Source organism: Procambarus clarkii, chromosome 40 (assembly GCF_040958095.1).
Source record: "Procambarus clarkii isolate CNS0578487 chromosome 40, FALCON_Pclarkii_2.0, whole genome shotgun sequence".
NCBI lineage: Eukaryota > Metazoa > Arthropoda > Malacostraca > Decapoda > Cambaridae > Procambarus > Procambarus clarkii.
The window spans coordinates 3853492-3876594 of NC_091189.1; the positions used below are offsets into that span (position 1 = coordinate 3853492).

The window sequence follows — 23103 nt, forward strand, 5'->3', positions numbered from 1 at the left end:
ACTTCGCTGGAAGACAGAAGAGTTAGGGGGGACATGATCACCACATTCAAGATTCTGAAGGGAATTGATAGGGTAGATAAAGACAGTCTATTTAACACAAGGGGATCACGTACAAGGGGACACAGGTGGAAACTGAGTGCCCAAATGAGCCACAGAGATATTAGAAAGAACTTTTTTAGTGTCAAGAGTGGTGGACAAATGGAATGCATTAGGAAGAGATGTGGTAGAGGCTGACTCCATACACAGTTTCAAGTGTAGATATGATAGGCTCAGGAATCTGTACACCTGTTGATTGACGGTTGAGAAGCGGGACCAAAGAGCCAGAGCTCAACCCTCGCAAACACAACTAGGTGAGTACACACAGGGGGCCTCGCAGCCAAGTAGACAGTACTCTGGGGTCGTAGTCCTAAGAGCCCGGGGTCGATCCCTGGCAGAGGCATAAACAAATGGGCAGTTTCTTTCACCCAGGTTCCCCCTATTTACCTAGCAATAAATAGGTACCTGGGAGTTAGACAGCTGCTACAAGCTGCTTCCTGGGATGTGCGCGCGCTTGTGTGTGCCCGTGCACATGTTAGAGAGAGAAATGTGTAGTGGACATAGAGGAAAAATAAATTGGTCAGAAAGGCAGGGTCCAAGGGCTAATAGCTTGATTTTGCAGATACAAATAGTAAATACACACACACATTTTATGGCATACTTTGATGAGCAGCTTGTTGAACACATTGTTTAGTGTGTAAGGTAATGAAACTATGAGGCAGAGGAAACAGGAGGCCAGACACAGGATACCGAATGGTAGATGAAGTCCTTAATAAAACAGACAGAGAGAAAGATTTAGACTAAAGGCTGACAAACATCAGAACTGCCTTCAGAAATCAATGTGAGGAATCCTTCAGAACTTTGTATACCACATATCTAAGACCAATCCTGGAGTATGCGGCCCCAGCATAGAGCCCGTACCTTGTAAAGCACAAGACAAAGCTGGAAAACGTTCAGAAGTATGCCACTAGGCTAGTTCCATAACTAAGAAGCATGAATTACAAAGAAAGGTTGCGTGAAATGCATCTCATGTCGCTGGAAGACAGAAGAGCTCGGGAACACATGATCAATACCTACAAAATTCTCAGAGGAATTGACAGGGTAGATAAAGATAAACTGTTTAACATGGGTGGTATTTGAACAAGGGGGGGGGGAAGACAGGTGGAAACAAGAGTACCCAAATGAGCCACAGGGACATTAGAAAGAACTTTTTCAGTGTAAGAGTAATTAACAGGTAGGCAGTGATGTGGTGGAGGCACACTACATACACAGTTTGAAATGTAGATATGACAGAGCCCAGTAGGCTCAGGAACCTGTACATCAGTTGATTGACAGTTGAGAGGTGGGACCAAAGGGCCAGAGCTCAACCCCCACAAGCACTACTAGGTGAGTACACACACACAGAGGGGAGTGGGGAACCCCAATCCAGCAACTCAGGAACCCCAGGGGGGAATGCAACACCCCAGCCCATCACCCAATAGGCCCCCCCCCTATCCCCCAGCACAAACCCTTCCTTGCCCCTGCACAATGCCCATCATAAAACCCAAATCCTCCCTCTTCCCTTACCCGAAGTATCCCCTGCTTTCCCAGCCCCTGGTCTTCTTCCTGCCCCAAGCAGGCCCAGGCGAGACCTAAGTCTTCCATCCCCCACTCCACCTCCCCCCAAACCCCTGTCAACTACACCACAGGAAGGCATGCCCTCTCCCCAAGCAATCCCTGCCCCCTCACCCCCAAGCAGGCCTGAGCAAGACCTAAGCCCTCCATCCCCCACTCCACCTCCCCTGAACCCCTGGCAACTACCTCACAGGAGGATGAGCCTACCCAAGTAGCAATGACCATAGAACAACTTCCTACACTTGTGGGGAGTGAGGGTGAAACTGGATGTAAGAAAGTGAGCTTCAAGGTAATGTACTCAAACATTGATGGGATTACCAATAAAGCAAGTGAACTGGCAGAAAGGGCGCAAGAAGAAAACCCTGATGTAATAGGACTCACGAAAACAAAATTGTCAGGAGTCATAACAGATGCCGTGTTTCCAAAGGACTACTATATAGTAAGGAAAGAGAGGGAAGGGAGAGGAGGTGGAGGAGTGACCCTGCTGATAAGGAAGGACTGGAGTTTTGATGAGATGGAAATTCCAGACTGTGACGGGTTCAGAGATTACATAACAGGAACTATAACAATGGGTGGACCTAAGATAATAGTGGCAGTCATTTACAACCCTCCCCTAAATGACAGAAAACCTAGACAGGAGTTTGATAGGAACAACACGGCAACCATTAATATAATAGAGAGCAGCAGCTTCAGTTGCCTGCAGGAATGGCTCAAGACTCTTAATCATGGGCAATTTCAACCATGGAAAGATAGACTGGGAGAATGGGGACCCACATGGTGGTGCAGATATGTGGAGAGCTAAACTCTTGGAAGTGGCAACAAGGAACTTTCTGACCCAGCATGTCAAGGAACCCACAAGAGTGAGAGGCAATGATGAACCAGCTAGACTCGATTTGATATTCACCCTGAATGAGTCAGAAATAAGGAAAGTCAAAGTTGAAGCCCCCATAGGAATGAGTGACCACAGTGTACTGATTTTTGAGTACTTGGTGGAGGTAGGGATAACCTGTCCAAGGATGGGATCGGAGGGAAAAAGACTAAATTACAGAAGAGGAAAATATAACAAGATGAGGAACTTCCTCAGAGGAATACCATGGAAAACAGAACTTAAGAGACAAGAATGTGTAGGGCACGATGGATTTTGTCACCCAGAAGTGGCAGGAAGCTGCAGACAGGTTTATCCCCATCCAAAAGGAGAAAAACGAAAAAACAGAAAAACCCATGGTTCAACCAGGAATGCAAGGTAGCAAAGCAACTGAGTAAAAGAACATGGAGAAATTACAGAAATAACAGAACACCGGAGAGCAGGGAGAGATACCAGAGGGCCAGAAATGAGTACCCCAGAGTGAGGAGGGAAGCAGAGAGACAGTTTGAAAATGACATAGCGAGTAAAGCCAAGACCCAACCAAAACTGCTCCACAGCCACATCAGGAGGAAAACAGCAGTGAAGGAACAAGTGATGAAACTGAGAAAAGGGGAGAACAGATACACAGAGAATGACAAGGAGGTGTATGAAGAACTCAAGAGATTCCAGGAGGTCTTTACAATAGAACAAGGATAAGCCCCTGCACTAAATGAGGCGGCGGCAAACCAAGCTACCTTGGAGGAATTTAACCTCACCAGTGATGAGGTCAAAAGGTGTCTGCTGGAGCTGGATGTAACAAAGGCTGTTGGGCCTGACAGAATCTCACCATGGATACTAAAGGAAGGTGCAGAAGCACTAAGTGTGCCACTCTCTATGGTGTATAACAGGTCACTGGAAACAGGAGACTTACCAGAAAGTTGGAAGACAGCTAATGTAGTCCCAATATACAAGAAGGGTGACAGGCAAGAGGCACTGAACTACAGCCCAGTTTCCCTAACTTGTATACCATGCAAGGTGATGGAGAAGATCGTGAGGAAAAGGCTCGTAGAGCATCTGGAGGGAAATAACTTTGTAACACACCACCAACATGGGTTCAGGGATGGTAAATCGTGCCTCACAGGTTTAATAGAATTCTGTGGCCAGGCAACAAAAATTAGGCAGGAAAGAGAAGGGTGGGGCAACTGTATTTTCCTGGACTGCCAAAAACCCTTTGACACAGTACCCCATAAAAGGCTGTTAAAAAAAGTTGGAGCATCAGGCAGGAGTAAAAGGTAAGGTGCTCCCGTGGATAAGGGAGTACTTAAACAACAGGAAACAGCGAGTAACGGTGAGGGGGGAGACATCAGAGTGGCGAGATGTCACCAGCAGAGTCCCACAGGGCTCAGTTCTTGGACCCATCCTATTTCTAATATATGTAAGCGATCTTCCGGAGGGTATAGACTCATTCCTCTCAATGTTTGCTGATGGTGCAAAAATTATGATAAGAATCAAGACGGATGAAGATAGACAGAGACTACAGGATGACCTGGACAAACTGGAGGAATGGTCTAGAAAATGGCTGCTAAAGTTCAACTCAGGAAAGTGTAAGGTAATGAAATTAGGTGAAGGGAGCAGGAGGCTGAACACAAGGTATCATCTGGGAGGTGAAATCCTGCAAGAGTCAAATAGAGAGAAAGATCTGGGGGTTGATATCACACCGAACCTGTCCCCAGAGGCCCACATCAAAAGAATATCATCAGCGGCATATGCTAGACTGGCCAACATAAGAACTGCCTTTAGAAACTTGTGTAAGGAATCGTTCAGGACCCTGTATACCACTTATGTAAGACCAATCCTGGAGTATGCAGCTCTAGCCTGGAGTCCATACCTAGTTAAACACAAGACAAAGTTAGAGAAGATCCAACGATATGCCACCAGGCTCGTCCCGGAACTAAGAGGAACGAGCTACGAGGAAAGGCTAAAGGAGCTGAACCTCACATCCCTGGAAAACAGAAGAGTAAGGGGAGACATGATAACCACCTACAAAATTCTCAGGGGAATTGACAGGGTGGACAAAGAAACTCTTCGGCACAAGAGGGACACGAACAAGGGGACACAGGTGGAAACTTAGTACCCAGATGAGCCACAGAGACGTTAGAAAGAATTTTTTCAGTGTCAGTAGTTAATAAATGGAATGCACTAGGAAGTGATGTGGTGGAGGCTAACTCCATACACAGTTTCAAATGTAGATATGATAGAGCCCAGTAGGCTCAAGAATCTCTACACCAGTTGACTGACAGTTGAGAGGCGGGACCAAAGAGCCAAAGCTCAACCCCGCAAGCACAAATAGGTGAGTACAGGGTTCAGTTAGTAGCATGTCTTTGCACTTTTTCCAGTTTGTTGATGTGCTTCTTAAGATATGGGCACCACACAACCGCTGTATATTTTAACATTGGCCTAACAAAAGTCGGCCTAACAAAAACCTAACAAAAAGGCCTAACAAAAAGGCCTAACAACACCAGTGATGTTCATCGTCTACATAAATGATCTAGCAGTTGGTATACAGACTCATATGAACATGTTTCCTGATGATGCTAAGATAATAGGAAGGATAAACTTAGATGCTTGTCATGCCCTTCAAGAAGACCTGGACAAAATAAGTATATGGAGCACCACTTGGCAAATGAAATTTAATGTAAATAAATGCCATGTTATGGAATATGGAATAGGAGAACATAGACCCTACACAACCTACAAATTATGTGAGAAATCTTTAAAGAATTCTGATAAAGAAATAGATCTAAGGGTGGTTCTAGATAGAAAACTATCACCTGAGGACCACAAAGAACGTTGTGCGAGGAGCCTATGCCACACTTTCTAACTTCAGAATTGCTTTTAAATGCATGGATGGTGAAATACTAAAAAAATTGTTCACGACTTTTGTTAGGCCAATGTTAAAATATGCAGCGGTTGTGTGGTGCCCATATCTTAAGAAGCACATCAACAAACTGGAAAAAGTGCAAAGACATGCTACTAAGTGACTCCCAGAACTGATGGGTAAGAGCTACGAGGAGAGGTTATAGACATTAAGTATGCCAAAACTATAAGACAGAAGAAAAAGAGGTGATATGATCACTACGTACAAAATAGTAACAGGAATTGATAAAATCAATAGGGAAGATTTCCTGAAACCTGGAACTTCAAGAACAAGAGGTCATAGATTGAAACTAACTAAACAAAGATGCCGAAGAAATATAAGAAAATTCACTTTCGAAAACAGAGTGGTAGACAGTTGGAACAAGTTAAGCGAGAAGGTGGTGGTGGCCAAATCCGTCAGTAGCTTCAAAGCATTATATGACAGAGTGCTGGGTAGACAGGACACCATGAGCGTAGCTCTCATCCTGTAACTACACTTAGGTAATTACACACACCGTGGATAGTAAAAGAGGCAGTGCAGGCCCTCAGTGTGCCTCTGGCAAGGATCTTTAATGAGTCACTTATGACGGGAGAGTTGCCCAGTTGCTGGAAGAAAGCAAATTGGCGAAACCAATTTTCAAGAAAGAAGAAGAGGGAGGAGGCACTTAACTAAAGACCTGTATCACTGACAAGCATCCCCTGCAAAATACTTCAAAGAATTTATATAAACAAATCTCTATACAGAATATAAAGAACCTCAAAATCAAATTTTTACAAATTAATTATCTTGAGGTTATCTTGAGATGATTTCGGGGCTTAGCGTCCCCGCAGTCCGATCCTTGACCAGTCCTACTTTTTGTTACACACCCCCATAATGCATACCTGTTTGATACCTGCTTGATGGGGTTCTGGGAGTTCTTCTACTCCCCAAGCCCGGCCCGAGGCCAAGCTCGACTTGTGAGAGTTTGGTCCACCAGGCTGTTACTTGGAGCGGCCCGCAGGGCCACATACCCACCACAGCCCGGCTGATCTGGAACTTCTCTTAGAAAACAGTCCAGTTCTCTCTTGAAGATGTCCCCCGGTTGTTCCGGCAATATTTCTTATAGCCGCTGGGAGGACGTTGAACAACCGCGGACCTCTGATGTTTATACAGCACTCTCTGATTGTGCCTATGGCACCTCTGCTCTTCACTGGTTCAATCTTGCATTTTCTTCCATATCGTTCACTGCAGTATGTTGTTATTTTACTGTGTAGATTTGGGACCTGGCCCTCCAGTATTTTCCATGTGTATATTATTTGGTATCTCTCTCGTCTCCTTTCTAGAGAGTACATTTGGAGAGCTTTGAGACAATCCCAATAATTTAGGCGTTTTATCTCGTCTATGCGTGCCGTATATGTTCTCTGTATTCCCTCTATTTCAGCAATCTCTCCTGCTCTGAAGGGGGAAGTGAGTACTGAGCAGTACTTGAGACGGGACAACACAAGTGACTTGAAGAGTACAACCATTGTGATGGGATCCCTGGATTTGAAAGTTCTCGTAATCCATCCGATCATTGTTGACCAGACCACACACTAGAAATTGAAGGGACGACGATGTTTCGGTCCGTCCTGGACCATTCTCAAGTCGATTGTGATCGACTCAAGTCACAATTCTCAATTGGACCATTCTCAAGTCACAATCGACTTGAGAATGGTCCAGGACGGACCGAAACGTCGTCGTCCCTTCAATTTCTAGTGTGTGGTCTGGTCAACATACTTCAGCCACGTTATTGTGACTCATCGCCTGCATCCGATCATTTTTCTGGCCGACGCAATATTTGCTTGGTTATGCTCCCTAAATGTTAGATCGTCGGACATCATTATTCTCAAATCCTTGACATGCTGTTTTTCTACTATGGAAAGATTCGATTGTGTTTTGTACCCTGTATTATGTTTCAGATCCTCATTTTTGCCGTACCTGAGTACCTGAAATTTATCACTGTTAAACATCATGTTATTTTCTGCTGCCCAATCGAAAACTTTGTTGATGTCTGCTTGTAGTTTTTCAATGTCTTCAGCAGAGGTAATTTTCATGCTGATTTTTGTGTCATCTGCAAAGGACGACACGAAGCTGTGACGTGTATTTTTGTCTATATCAAATATGAGAATAAGGAACAGTAGCGGTGCAAGGACTGTACCTTGAGGTACAGAGCTTTTAACATCGCTTGAACTCGATTTTATCTGATTGACTGTTACTCTTTGTGTTCTGTTTGACAGGAAATTGAGTATCCAGTGTCCTACTTTTCCAGTTATTCCCATTGACCTCATTTTGTGAGCTATCACCCCATGGTCACATTTGTCGAACGCCTTTGCAAAGTCTGTGTATACAACATCTGCATTTTGCTTTTCTTCTAGGGCTTCTGTGATTTTGTCATAGTGGTTGAGTAACTGTGACAGACAGTATCTTCCCGCTCTAAATCCATGTTGTCCTGGATTGTGCAAGTCATTGTTTTCCATAAAACTAGAAATTTGATTCCTAATCACTCTTTCAAACACTTTTATTATGTGTGATGTTAGTGCAACTGGCCTATAATTTTTTGCCAAGGCATGCAGCCCGTAGCAGCTGTCTAACTCCCAGGGATCTATTTACTGCTAGATAACAGGGGCATCAGGGTGAAAGAAACTGTCCATTTGTTTCTGTCTCCACCGGGGATCGAACCCGGAACCTCAGGACTACGAATCCGAAGCTCTGTCCACTCAGCTGTCAGGCTCCTCCAAAGAAATTCCCTTACAAGAAATTGGATAAATCACCAAATATAGCAGTGCATACAAAAATACTGTAGCAACGAAAGACCTGTTACTGTTTAAACTACACACACTTTCCCTTGAGTTATTTATGCTTACCTTGTTCTTCTGTTTTCTCCTCTTTCTTATTTTTTTTAGGTCGGATTCTGGTTCCCGGACGAGGTCTCTTTTCTCCAGCCTCTGGCATGCTAACACCTTGGGCCTGGATGAACACACAGGTAAACCATTAGGTTTAGGATTTTATAATTCATATTACTGTTCCAAACAGTAGAACTCTTATTTGAATTATGCTTTCAACACATTCACAGATTTCATTTACAATGTATTAGAGCAGTATTGTGCAGCTGGTAAAATATTGGGAGGAAGTGCTTGTGGGATGGGAATTGGCAAGGGGTTGATAACAAAACAATTAAATCAATTATGATCATGTAAAGTGAGTGAATCCTATAATAGAAAACATTTAATTATGAGGGAAACACTTGCTGTACATTTAAATTTCAAGACACTATATGACTATCAAAATATAATTAATTTTAAACTTTGCATAACAAAGGAAATACTAGTACAAGGAATTTAAAAAAATAATCACATTCTCTATAATATTAATGTTTATTTTTAAAAGATTAAAATCAAATTTGTTTTATTTAATATACTGTATTTTGCATTGTACATACAGGGAATACAAATGTCAGGAATATTTGTGCTCTTGAAGGGTTTAATATCATTCAAATATTTGGAAGCTTCCCATATAATGCCGAAGCAATCCCATTTAAATGGGATAGCAAGAGCTCAATTTGCAGTCCAGTAACCCGAATATTAGGGTAATCTGCAAGATCTCACATTCCAGGCAGAAGGGGCATCCCCGAAGGAACCAGAACAGACGCCAAAGCCAAATCTGACCCAGCGGGTAAACCAGCACGGCGAAGTCCAGACTCCCTCAAAACTGCTCGAGCAACCTCCGAGTGACCCGGGACCTCCCCAGAAACAGCTGAAGGTGGGACTGCAGCCGCAGCAATGCCTCCAGAGGGAAAGACAAGGAAGCTGTCCGCGAGTCGCAAACAAGACCCAGGTGTTACGGACTCGTCACCACCGTCTGAGTATGGCCTGATAATTCCAGCGCCATCTTTGAGTCTGTACTCAAACTCCCCTGGAATTGGACACTACGTAGACAACGCCATCTTTGGGTGGTGGCGTGATCGTGGCAAATGGCTCAAGTTTCCTGCCTTGGTCAGGCAGAGAGGTCGTCGTGGGTGACCTCTGGTGAGGTGGTGGCTCAAGATCAGTGCCATCTGTTGTGCTACGGAGCACGATGTCAACATCCCCAGAGTGTGTTACCTCCTGGTTTCGCCTGTACTGTCCAATTAACTGATGACGTGTTTGTGTCCAAAGAAGTGCCGTCTGGAGGCAGTTGTGCTGAGGATAGCAGTTTACCTTGGGCAGCCAACATTCTCCCGACTTAGTCCTGCAAGACGATTAAGTAAGCTGCCGCCGATCTAAAGCAGTGTGCGTTGACTGCTGTTTAGGTAGTATTGAAAGAGATCGGCGTACCCTGGGACTGGCTTAGGAGAGAAACGAACGACAGTGAGGTGCCTGTTGAGAAGTGCTTCTAGCCGGACGCTGAGGCTTCTGCCAGGGGTTCGCTACCCCTGTATCAATTGCTTTGTGGTCCCGATCAGTGTGTGGCTGAGGTACTCTGCCAGCAAGTGGCTGGAGGGTGGTCATGGGGTATAGGCACTTCGTGATACTGTCAGTTGGCTGGCCCACGTACAAGGTGAAACTCACCAATGTTTTCCAGTACGGTTGGACAAGGTACTGGGTGGAAAGAAACACTGGCGATTGTTGAACACTGCATGTGAGCGCGTTTGATATCTTGTGTGAAAGGGTATCACTGTACATAGGTGTAGGAATAGTCTACTCATTCTAATATATATATTTTAACGCTGGAGGCAAATATATTTAAAAAGGGAATAGTGTTTTGTTCATCCCTCCCTTAGTAATTCATTGCATTATATAACCAATTCCTTGAAAGCCACTACCAGCTCGGGGTCGGATATTAGAAACAAGGTTCATCCATCAAGAACCCGGTTACTGGTCCATAGTGACTGTAACACCAGGCAAGTCCAAACCTGGGACAGAACCAGGTGGGACTTCCTCCAAATCACCAGGAATCTGAACCCAGTGAGCTGGGAAAAAACCACACTCCTAGTGAGTAGACAAGCAGACCAGCTGGGAGCTCACACCAACCAGTTGTCGAGGTAGGCCAGAACCCAAACCCCTAGCAGTAGCAGACCGGTCACCACGACCCGGGTAGATGTGTGAATACACAAAGTGCCAGACTCAAGCCAAAAGGAAGACTACGAAAGCAGTAAGCCTACTACCCCACCACAAATCTTAACCAGTCCTTGAACCCCGGATGAATGGTAACATGCCAATACGCACCCTGGAGGTCCAGAGACACCATCCAAGCACCTGGCTCCAAAAGAAGCCGGACCCGAGACAGTGTGGTCATCCAAAAGGAGGGGCAAGGAATCCAGGGGTTTAGACGGTCGGCCGAGCGGAGAGCACGCTGGTCTTGTGATCCTGTGGTCCCGGGTTCGATCCCAGGCGCCGGCGAGAAACAATGGGCAAAGTTTCTTTCACCCTATGCCCCTGTTACCTAGCAGTAAAATAGATACCTGGATGTTAGTCAGCTGTCACGGGCTGCTTCCTGGGGGGTGGAAGCCTGGTTGAAGACCGGGCCGCGGGGACACTAAAACCCCGAAATCATCTCAAGATAACCTCAAGAAGACGGGATAAGTCCAGAATGAACTGGAGATCTGCACATTCCCGTTTCAGCAATGGAAACAGGCGGGAAACCCACCTGAGGGATGAAGTTGTTTTGACCACGCCCAAGTGCACCCACTCCAAGGTGACCCGACGGAGTGCAGAGGAAGAAGCCTGCCCCGTGAGCCCTGAAACCTCAGGAGCAGCCGCCGCCCAACGCCACTACAGGCCGGAGGAGATGACCCGAAACGCCAACGAATCATGGGACCAAGCGTGAGCTAACAGCGTGAGCCTCCACACCATCCCCCCTTACAATAAGCAGGCCGACGAGAAGAGCGATCACGGTGCCGACCAGACGACGCCGGCTCTGAAGCTGGTACAAATAGCCCACCCCGAACAGAGGAACTCCGAGCCCTGGTATGATCTTTCTGAGAAGGCCGAGAATGGCCACCCCAGATAAGCAACAAGTCTGACATAGGACGACAACTAGACAAAGCTGCCTGCAAGAAGCTTCGTTTTAAAAAGAATGCTTTGTTGATAAGGAGAACAGCTCCTATTAACTGTTAACTGGAACTAAGGGATAATGCAGTAATAAAGAGATGCAAGCCCCTGTCAGACGCTCAAAGAATAAGAATTGTACAGGGTACTAAGAAGTGTACTAAGAAGTGTCCACAAAGTGAATATGAAGCCGGTGCCTTTATAGCATAGCTGAGTAATACATAATACCACAAATAATAATGGGTAAGTATGCCATTATGCTCTATTTTGTTATATATCACATAAAGATATTGCCCAATGTTAATGTGTTACTTTCATCATTGCCCCCCACAAAAAAAAAAAAAATTTTTAGGGGATTTATATTTTTTCAAGAGTTCAGTTTTTATCTTCTTTGTTTATTATCTGATTTTGTTGTACCCTTTACATCCTGGAGAGTGCATACCCTTCCCTATGTGAGAATAGAATGAAATTGGCCAACAAAAAAAATCAGTCATAACTCGCAGAACTTGGGACTGAATTTTTTTGGCTGATTTTTTCACAGATTTCAAACTGTATTTTCTTTGTCACTTTAGGATGTTTTGATGATTAGGGACAACATTAGGGTTTTTCACTTATATAAAGTATACCCTAAATATATCTCCTAAATCATTATAATTATTATAATTATCCCTATACTGTATATTTTTTTTGCAGGGTTATTTTTCCTTGACTTCATTTCAACACATATTGACCCACAACTTTCACATATTCGAGTACGAATGCCAAACAATGTTTTAATAAACATACAATTAACGAATTAGAACTTCAGTACAACCTCGATTCAACGAATCTCCGGCTAGTTCGCACATTTTTCAGGCCGGATTTACTCACCCAGTTCAATGAACAATGGTTCGCCGAAGCGGGACATGTTCGGATTTGCTTACAATGTCGAGACAGAGTTCACAGACTGGTGGAAAACTTTCCCATTCTATCACAGATTACAATTAATAATTCGCTCATATGACAAGTTCGATCACACAAGGGGACCGCACAAGTAGTCCATAAGCTTACAATGTTGGGACAGAGTTCACAGAGTGGTGGAAAACTTTCCCATTCCATCACAGGTTACAATTAATAATTCCTTCAGATGACAAGTTGGATCACACAAGTGGACCACAAGTGGTCCACAATCTTGTGGTTATCTTGAGATGATTTCGGGGCTTAGTGTCCCCGCGGCCCGGTCCTCGACCAGGCCTCCACCCCCAGGAAGCAGCCAGTGACAGCTGACTAACACCCAGGTACCTATTTTACTGCTAGGTAACAGGGGCATAGGGTGAAAGAAACTCTGCCCATTGTTTCTCGCCAGCGCCCGGGATCGAACCCGGGACCATAGGATCACAAGTCCAGCGTGCTGTCTGCTCGGCCGACCGGCTCCCTCGCTTACAAGCTTACAATGTTGGGACAGAGTTCACAGAGTGGTGGAAAACTCTCATTCTATCACAATTACAATTAATAATTCCTTCATAAGACTAGTTGGATCACACAAGTGGACCACACAACAAGTGAACCATATGAACCAAACAACAGCCAGAATGGTCCACACAACAAGTGACGCTTATTAATTTAACCAAATACCAGCCAGAATGGTCCACACAAGTGAACGACTTCGTTTCAATGATATTCGTTCACTGATTTGTGGCACACGTATCTTTGTAAATTAATTTAAAGGCTGAAGCGTGCATAGCTAGCTAATGTGTTGAAATCTTGTTATATACATTTTCTGTGATGAAACAAGATGAGTGAGGGTGGACAGATAAGGGAATACTGTACAGAAACCTCACTTTACAGTGAGGTTTCACCCACTTTCTTCTGTGTCGTCATAGTTCAGTGACCCATGACTATGAACGTTTCAGATTAATAAATCATTTCTAAAACTAGTGTTTTAATAACTCTTTATTATCCTAATAAACTAAACTAAATAAAACCAAAAATATATGTAATGTGATAGATATCTGCTATTTGAGAAATTATTAATGTTATTGGCGGCAAAATTCCAGCGCGAATGGACGGGTCTAATCCGTGTGCACACAACACCATGCGTGTTTTGTTTGATTTCTTCTACACAGTTCAGTGACCTACGGCTTTGAAATAATAAAATTAATAAATCAGTTCTAAAATAAGTATTTTTATAGCTCTTATTATCGTAATAATGTTGCTAAACTAAATATATAACCCAAAAATATATAACTTGATGTATATCCAATATTTGAGAGAAATTTATGTTACTGGATCTATCTTAAACACCAGCCTACTGTAGGGTGTATAGACCTAGTTTGCGTTCGTACAGTAGGCACCCAGTGCCCTTAGCTTTGTCTGCGATTGACGTATTTATCCGCCTGTGGAAGAATAATTATTAATGCCAAAAATGAAGCAATATTTTGCAAGAACTAGTAGCAGAAAATCAACCAGCATGCGCACAACCGTATCTAGCATGAGCACAGATGTACCCAGCATGCGCACAGCTGTACCCAGCATGAGCACAGCCGTACCCAGCACGAGAACAGCTGTACCTTAGCATGAGCACAGCAGTACCCAGCACGAGCACAGCCATACCCAGCACTGGTACAACAGCAGCCAGCACCAGCTCAGAAGCAGCTGAAGCAAACAGCAGCAGCAGCAGCAAGCACCAGCAAAGCTGATACAAACATCTAAGAACATCGTGTGTGGAGTGTACAGTTAGAATAAGTGTTAAATTTAAGTACAAAGTGTTAGTGTTCAAATTAAGGGTGCAGTACAGAAATTGTAGTGTAAAATAGTTTTCATAAACTGCATTGCAGTACTCAACATACAGCGGAACTACTTATCAATACTGTGCTAATGGCATAATACAGTACAGTATGTATTTACTGTACAGTATTCACAACTTCATGAGAATTCAAGATGGACATAACTCCAACAATAAGGTAAATAACAACTGTAGAAGTATTTTTTAGTAGAGTAGTAATATATAGGTACAGTATATACTATGATAATGCATTTTTATTGTTTACAAGAAAAAAAAGACACTGACGCAAATGTCTCATGAAGGTCACCTCTGCAACGAATCCAACGTTCCAACGCACCGGGGATGGTCCCATATAGTGTGTTGAATCGAGGTTGTACTGTACCTCTATTCATTGTCGAGAACTTAAACTTCAATTATCTCAAACTAGAGTTTCAACTTTGTTTGGCTTCTAAAAATTCAAGTTTCTGACCAATTCTCACCATTTTGACATATGTAATTACCTAAGTGTAATTACCTAAGTGTAGTTACAGGATGAGAGCTACGCTCGTGGTGTCCCGTCTTCCCAGCACTCTTTGTCATATAACGCTTTGAAACTACTGACGGTCTTGGCCTCCACCACCTTCTCACTTAACTTGTTCCAACCGTCTACCACTCTATTTGCAAAGGTGAATTTTCTTATATTTCTTCGGCATCTGTGTTTAGCTAGTTTAAATCTATGACCTCTTGTTCTTGAAATTCCAGGTCTCAGGAAGTCTTCCCTGTCGATTTTATCAATTCCTTTAACTATTTTGTATGTAGTGATCATATCACCTCTTTTTCTTCTGTCTTCTAGTTTTGGCATATTTAATGCTTCTAACCTCTCCTCGTAGCTCTTGCCCTTCAGTTCTGGGAGCCACTTAGTAGCATGTCTTTGCACCTTTTCCAGTTTGTTGATGTGCTTCTTAAGATATGGGCACCACACAACAGCTGCATATTCTAGCTTTGGCCTAACAAAAGTCATGAACAATTTCTTTAGTATATCGCCATCCATGTATTTAAATGCAATTCTGAAGTTAGAAAGCATAGCATAGGCTCCTTGCACAATATTCTTTATGTGGTCCTCAGGTGATAGTTTTCTATCTAGAACCACTCCTAGATCTCTTTCTTTATCAGAATTCTTTAAAGATTTCTCACATAATATATAGGTTGTGTGGGGTCTATGTTCTCCTATTCCACATTCCATAACATGACATTTATTAACATTAAATTCCATTTGCCAAGTGGTGCTCCATATACTTATTTTGTCCAGGTCTTCTTGAAGGGCATGACAGTCATCTAAATTTCTTATCCTTCCTATTATCTTAGCATCATCAGCAAACATGTTCATATAATTCTGTATACCAACTGGTAGATCATTTATGTACACAATAAACATCACTGGTGCAAGAACTGAACCCTGTGGTACTCCACTTGTGACATTTCTCCATTCTGATACATTGCCTCTGATTACTGCCCTCATTTTTCTATCAGTCAGAAAATTTCTCATCCATGATAGAAGCTTACCTGTCACCCCTCCAATATTTTCCAGTTTCCAGAACAACCTCTTATGTGGAACTCTGTCGAAAGCCTTTTTTAGGTCCAGATAGATGCAGTCAACCCAACCATCTCTTTCCTGTAATATCTCTGTGGCTCGATCATAGAAACTGAGTAAATTCGATACACAGGATCTTCCAGATCGAAAACCATACTGTCTGTCTGATATTATATCATTTCTCTCTAGGTGTTCTACCCATTTAGTTTTGATTAGTTTTTCCAATACTTTCACTATTACACTTGTCAATGATACAGGTCTATAATTGAGGGGGTCTTCCCTGCTGCCACTTTTGTAGATTGGAACTATGTTAGCCTGTTTCCACCCGTCTGCTACGATTCCTGTACACAGGGATGCCTGAAAGATCAGGTGAAGTGGAATGCTGAGCTCAGATGCACATTCTCTCAGAACCCATGGTGAAACGCCATCTGGGCCAGCTGCTTTGTTCTTACCGAGCTCCTTGAGCATTTTTTCCACTTCGTCTCTAGACACCTCTATGTGTTCTATGTTGTTCTCTGGAATTCTTATTGTATCTGGTTCCCTAAAGATTTCATTTTGTACAAACACACTTTGGAACTTTTCGTTTAGTGTTTCACACATTTCCTTTTCATCTTCCGTGAATCTATTTCCCATTTTCAACCTCTGAATATTATCCTTTACCTGCAATTTGTTGTTTATGAATTTATAGAATAGACCTGGTTCTGTTTTACATTTGTCCGCAATCCCTTTTTCAAAATTTCTTTCTGCCTCTCTCCTCACTGCCGTGTAGTTGTTTCTCGCATCTTTGTATCGCTGGTATGTTTGGGGGTTCGGCCTCTTCCTGTATTGATTCCATTTTTGTGTCTTTCGGTCTCTAGCCCTCTCGCAATTTCTATTGAACCAATCCTGTTTCCTAGTTCTGCATCTCTGTTTTGGTATAAATTTTTTTGTGCCTTTATCATATATTTCACAAAACTTGCCATACATCTCATTCACTTCCTTGCCTAGCATCAAGTCTGTCCAATTATACTCACTAAAAAAATTTCTAAGGTCACCATAATGTCCTCTCCTGAAGTCTGGTTTTTCAACTGCTTCAACCTCCTTATTTTCTTCCAGCTTATAACGCATTGCATACTTTATTCCCAAAAAGACATGGTCACTTTTACCCAAGGGAGGAAGGTACTGAATGTCAAATATCTCTTCCTCCTTCCTGGTAAATATCAAATCTAGCATGGAGGGAACGTCCCCTTCCCTCATCCTCGTAGCTTGTTTAACATGTTGATACAAGAATGTTTCCAGGATGAGGTCTACAAATTTACAGGTCCAAAAATCTTCTGTTTTAGCTTCATATGCTTCCCAGTCTATGGATTTCAAGTTGAAGTCACCGACTATCAACAGTCGTGATCTATCGTTATCCGCTCTCGCTATAATCTCTCTCATTATTGTTATAAGACCTTCACGTTTACTATCTAGCTCCTCCTTTGACCATGTGCTGCTTGGCGGTGGACTATATGCATTTATCATCATTAGTTTATCATCCTCATAGCAGATCTCTAGTGCTATTATGTCAACTTCTTGTGGATTGGCAGTCATTATTTCCTTCACCTTTAGGTGTTCTTTTACCAGCACAGCAACGCCACCGCCTTTCCTAATTTTTCTGTCCCGTCTCCAAATTGAGTAGCCCCTTGGAAATATGACCTCATTTAAAATTACATCTTCAAGTTTTGTCTCCGTGAGTGCAACAATGTCTGGTGTCTGCAGCTGTATTACATCACTTAACTCCAGTATCTTCGATCTCACTCCATCTATGTTGGTGTATGCAATCTTCAGGAACTTGTTCCCCCTCTCCTTATTCTTCACTCCCCCTCTCTCTATTGATTTTGTTGGTTTGCCTTTATGTACCACTTTACTGGTTTGCCTACCCCTATCACTTTGTAGAAAAAAGAATTTATTTCTTCTTCATTCCTGCTCTCATTTAAATGTTTTGCCTCGGCGAGGTTCAGTTTCAGCTTCTCTCTATCTTCTTTTGAAAGATCTCGTCTTAACGACCACCCTTTCCCATCCTCATCTCTTTGCAATTTTCTAGCATTCCTTAGTACTTCTTCCATCTGTTTGGCACCGTTTAGGGTGATCCTCAAAGGTCGATCTTTCCCTTTTACGTACCTGCCTATTCTCCTGTAGTCGCACACATTCTCTCTGTTTGTAAGACCTTCCACGAGGCCAACAATTTTATCTACTACTTTAGCTTCTTCTACAGCTCTTTCTGACCTAGATGTTATCGCCTTTTCTTTGCAGCCAAAAATGATCAGGGACTTACTCCGATCAACTGTGTTTTGCACCAACTTCGGGTTAGATGCCAATGCTTTCCTCACTTCTAGCCTAATGTTTGTTTTATCTTGGTTGCTGCAGTGTTTGACTTCCTTTACTGCTTCTTCTATTTTTTCCTTCTCCTTGGCCACTTGTGCATAAGTGAGTTGCATATCTTTCTTGCACTGTTCTATTCCCTGTGTAACTTCCTCCATCTGTGCTGACAAAAGCTGTTTCTCCTGTTGAATTTCCTTGCCTAACCTATTGTAGTCATTTATGTTTAAATTTACTTTAACTTCTTCCAAAGCTATTTTTAAGAGTTTATTTTCTTCTTCCATGGCTTTGCAATTTGTTTCCAATTGATTCTTATCCTTGCGCAAGTCTTTCACTAAACCCTCAAGACATAAAACTTTGCTATTCAAATGGTCATTACTTTCTTTCAATTTACTAATTATTTCTACATGAGAGTTCACTATAGTATCTAAATTTACCAACTTGTTATGTAGACTACTAATATCAATGCTTTCTTCATTGAATCCCTCAAAATCAAGCTCTGTTTTGTTTTTCCCCTTGCCAGTGGCCATCTTGAATGTTCTTCTCTGCACTGTAAACACTAGGGCAACTTTTTCTCATCCGATTTTTCACTTCCCTTAGCACTTTCCTGTTATCTCACCTATTTTTCAAGAGCACTATACCTTTATGTTCTCTGGGACACCACTCACTACCATCAACCTGTACTACAATACTTAGGATTGTTGAAATATGCTGGAGCTCCTCTGCTGCAAGTGTTGACCCTAGGGGTGTCACCTTTTTCCTCCCCAGCTCAGTTGTGTTTGTGCTCAGCTGTTTGTTCTATAATCCCTTTAGAATGGATTTTTCATAAACCCTATATGATTGGAGTTATAATTTATTTTTGTCTAAATGTGTCGCATATTTCAAATGCAATATTGACTTTTTTTTACAGTAAGCTATACTGAAACCCTATATTCTAATTGGATGAAAATGAAAATCATATGCTATTCTGAGAGCGTAACAACACAAAATGAACAACTAGTGATAGTTTATATTTTTTAATCTGATTTGAAAATCTGAAGTTTTCAATATTAAATTTTAAAATTATTTTGTATTTTCTTGTTTTTCAAGTTATGTTGTGATCATTTAGACAAAGTTGGAGCATTTGCCTAGTTGATTATGCACAAAAAACTGGAAAGTGTTTGAGCAAGTTGCATCGCTATGCTGAAAAATATGGTGCACATATCTCAGTCACACATATAGTTTATGATCAATAAAACTTTTTTGCCGTTATTACACTATACACACATACTATAACTATCTACATTTTTATGCCCATTATGAACATTAATCATCTCTAGTACTGTACATGCAATAACCTTGTAACCTGTTATTGAGTTCAGCATAGTCTCGCATTGTTCACACACACAGTTGCAACAACTTGCATTAATTAAATACATCTTATTTTCTTCGTATTATAAATGCTTTCACCATTTTTTTCAAGTGTAATGATGCAATGAGCTGTCATTATTATTATTTGTACCAAAGAACATGTAAATATTGGTACTCTCAAATATACAGTATTCGTATCACACATTAATACGAGTTAAAATTCACATACTGTCACAACGAAGACAGTTTACAAAGATTTACAGGCATCAAGGGGCAAATATGAAAGTACTGTAGTTTAGAGAATGTAACACCTCTTGTACCAAAACACTGTGCCACTGAGATTACACCAACATTACTTAATTAATAAATTTTAACATGTCTTTCTCCTCTAAAATTTACACTTTGCAGAAACACTGATTTAACCTGTCCTGTAAGAGATTCCCATTTCTATACACACTATCAACCTATACATCTGATGCCTCGTTACCCAAGGAATTCCTTTCCAGGAAAGCAACCACGACAGAAGCCTTCATGTAGCCATCTGCCAACTTTTCATATTCATAAAACTGCCATTATGAGACCTCACTTGAACAATCCACTACTTTCCCATTCCATGAAGTAGGCTTCCTGCTCATCATGAGTCCCCTGTACTCCTTTATCCTTTTCTAAAAGCCAACCATCAGTAATCTTTTTTTTATATGTACAATCAAGTTCCCTTGACCACACTAATCAAAACCTTGTTTTATTACATATTAATATAGAACCCACACAGTGCTTCAGAATATGGAAGACAAGGAAGAGAAGGAAAAATAAATAGTATTCTACATAATACAAATCAAATTGAATTTTTACCTTCAAATGTTCCAAAAGATCTTGTGCTCTGCGCAAATCCAGCTTCTGCTTTGGAGTTAACAACTTGCCTTCTGCCTTCAGACGTTCTTTTCTTTCTTTCTCCTTCAGCTTTTTCCGCTCTTTTCTTTCTTGCTCAAGCCTCTTCTCCTCTTCTAACTTAAGAATCTAAAAATAATAATTTGCAAGTGTTTAAAACCTTTCACTTTTATTTACAATACTGCTTTGATATGACAAGGACTTTGTCAGTTTGGTTATGATTTGCCTTCAAGTGATAATAGATTTATAAATGATGCTTCAGCAAAATATACATAGCTCTTTAAAGCTAAAGGGTGAGAAAGAACAAATTTCAATTGAATGTGAAGATATATAGATCTGATTCTTGATAGTGACATTGTCAGATGATGCACATAATTATTTCACAAAAATATCTTCAGTTGCTAATAAGTTACAGACCAGACAAAAATCAGTATCGTTTGTGATTTTAACCTTCACCATAATACTGTATTTCAGTTTTTAATTGGAGGGCAGCAGCAGCGAGGAAGGAGCACAGAGGGTGAGACAGGAATCAAGGAACCACAGCCCAGAACCCTACAGTCCCAGAGGGGAGTGGGGGAACCCTCCACAGGCAGTTCAACAGCCCCAATGGGGAGGAGGATCACACCCACCTTCCACCCAATAGAAGCCCTACCTGCCCCAGCCCCTGCCAGCCCCCCCCCCCCCACTAAGTGCTCACCTAGAACACCCTCCCCCCCACCCACTCCTCAAGACCTCCCTTCTCCCCCACCCCAGCTAAAGAGAGAGATCCCATAAGCCCTTCCTTCTCCCCCACCCCTACAAGCCTACCCTTCTCCCTCACCCCCCCAACCCTCCTTTCTCCCCCACCCCCTTAAGCCCTCCCTTCTCCCCCCCCCTAAGCCCTCCCATCCCCCCCCTAAGCCCTCCCTTCTCACCAACCTTCCCACAAGCCCTCCTTTCTCCCCCACCCCCCACAAGCCCTCCTTTCTCCCCCACCCCCCACAAGCCCTCCTATCTCCCCCCCCCAAGCCCTCTCCTCTCCCCCACCTTCTCAAGCCTTCCTTTCTCCCCAGCCACCCAAGTCCTCCCTTCGTCCCCACTCTCTCCATACCAGATCTTCCCAGCCCCCTCACAACCCAGGTCTCCCTCCCCCCCCCCTCACAACCCAGGTCTCCCTTCCTCCCCCCCTCAGAACCTAGGTCTCCCTTCCTCCCCCCCCTCACAACCCAGGTCTCCCTTCCTCCCCCCCTCACAACCCAGGTCTCCCTTCCTACCCCCCCTCACAACCCAGGTCTCCCTTCCTACCCCCCCCCTCACAACCCAGGTCTCCCTTCCTCCCCCCCCCTCACAACCCAGATCTCCCCCTTCCCCCTTCCCATCCCAAACCCTCCCTGTTTCCCTACTCCAGTGGAACCAACAGAAACTTAGAATGGACAGAAAAGAGTCAGCTTCAAGGTGATGTACTTGAACATAGATGGGATTACAAGCAAGGCAAGTGAACTTAGGGAAAGAGCACAAGAAGTAAACCCAGATGTAATTGGACACAAAACTCTCAGGATTCATAACAAAAGCAGTGTTTTCCCAGGACTACACTGCAATAAGGAAAGAGAGGGAGGGAGGGTAGGGGAGGAGGCAGAGTGGCCCTACTCATAAGAAAGGGATGGAGTTTCAAGATGGTGGTAATCCCAGGCTGCGAGGGGTTCAGAGACTACATAACTGGCACCATGACAATGGGTGGACCAAGAGTAGTAGTAGTGGTGATATACAACCCTCCACCAGACGATAGAAGAACCAAGCACACAACAGAAACAATATGGCAGTTAACAATATAATTGAGAGGGCAGCCTCCGCTGCCTGTAGAATTTGATCCCATCTGCTCATCAAGGAGGACTTCAGTCACGGAAGGATAGACTGGGAGAACAAGGAACCGCATGGGAGAGGAAACATGGAGAGTTAAACTATTGGAGGTGGCAACAAAAATCTTTTTAAGCCAGCATGTCAAGGAACCCACAAGAATGAGGGGAAACAATGAACCAGCGTGACTCAACCTAGTTCTCAGTCTGAACATCTCCAACACAAGGGAAATCGGCTTCGAGGCCCCAGTAGAAATGAACGATCACAGTGTACTAACGTTTGATAATCTGATTGAAGAAGGGTTAATGTACTCAAGGAAGGGACCTAAAAACAAAAGGCTGGTATTCCGCAAGGAAAACTATGTGGAGATAAGAAAATTACTAACAGATATAACATGGGAAACAGAGCTCAGGAAAAAGACAGCCCAAGACATGATGGAATACATCACGCAGAAGTGTAAGGAGGCAGCAGACAAGTTTATCCCAGTCCAAAAGGGGAAAATGAAATGCAGATGAGAAACCCATAGTTCAGAGTAATATATGTAGTTTAATACTGTAGTGAATGTCTGCTAACCAATAATTTATATGGTTGACTATATATATAAACCATAAACCCCCCCATAATGTGTAAGGAAAAAAGATTTGCGAGACATTTTAGAAATACAGAAATTTAGTCCACTTTATCATACAATTTAATATCGCAATATATAAACTAACGTAAATATAAATTCTATATAAATTCATATTAAATAAATATAAATCTCACAAGTCAATGTCCCACATGGTACAAAAATTATGAAAATGGTAATTTTTGGACCCTGGTAAGAATTCTGCTTATTCAGATGTCTGGATTATTCGGTAAGAGGTCCTTTCCATATAGTTCGGATAAGTGAGCTTAGACAGT

At 42.7% G+C, this 23103-nt stretch overlaps 1 protein-coding gene across 2 annotated transcripts in view; it reads right to left on the reverse strand.

Moving 5' to 3' along the window:
• eIF5B (eukaryotic translation initiation factor 5B) overlaps positions 1 to 23103 on the reverse strand; it is a 128344-nt gene that overhangs the window by 64804 nt on the left and 40437 nt on the right. For both annotated transcript variants that reach the window (XM_069338626.1, XM_069338627.1), the window contains 2 exons: positions 20332 to 20496; positions 8294 to 8396 (listed from right to left, as the gene is read on the reverse strand). In XM_069338626.1, the coding sequence (XP_069194727.1) occupies positions 8294 to 8396; positions 20332 to 20496 (268 nt within the window). The remainder of the gene's footprint in view (positions 1 to 8293; positions 8397 to 20331; positions 20497 to 23103) is intronic.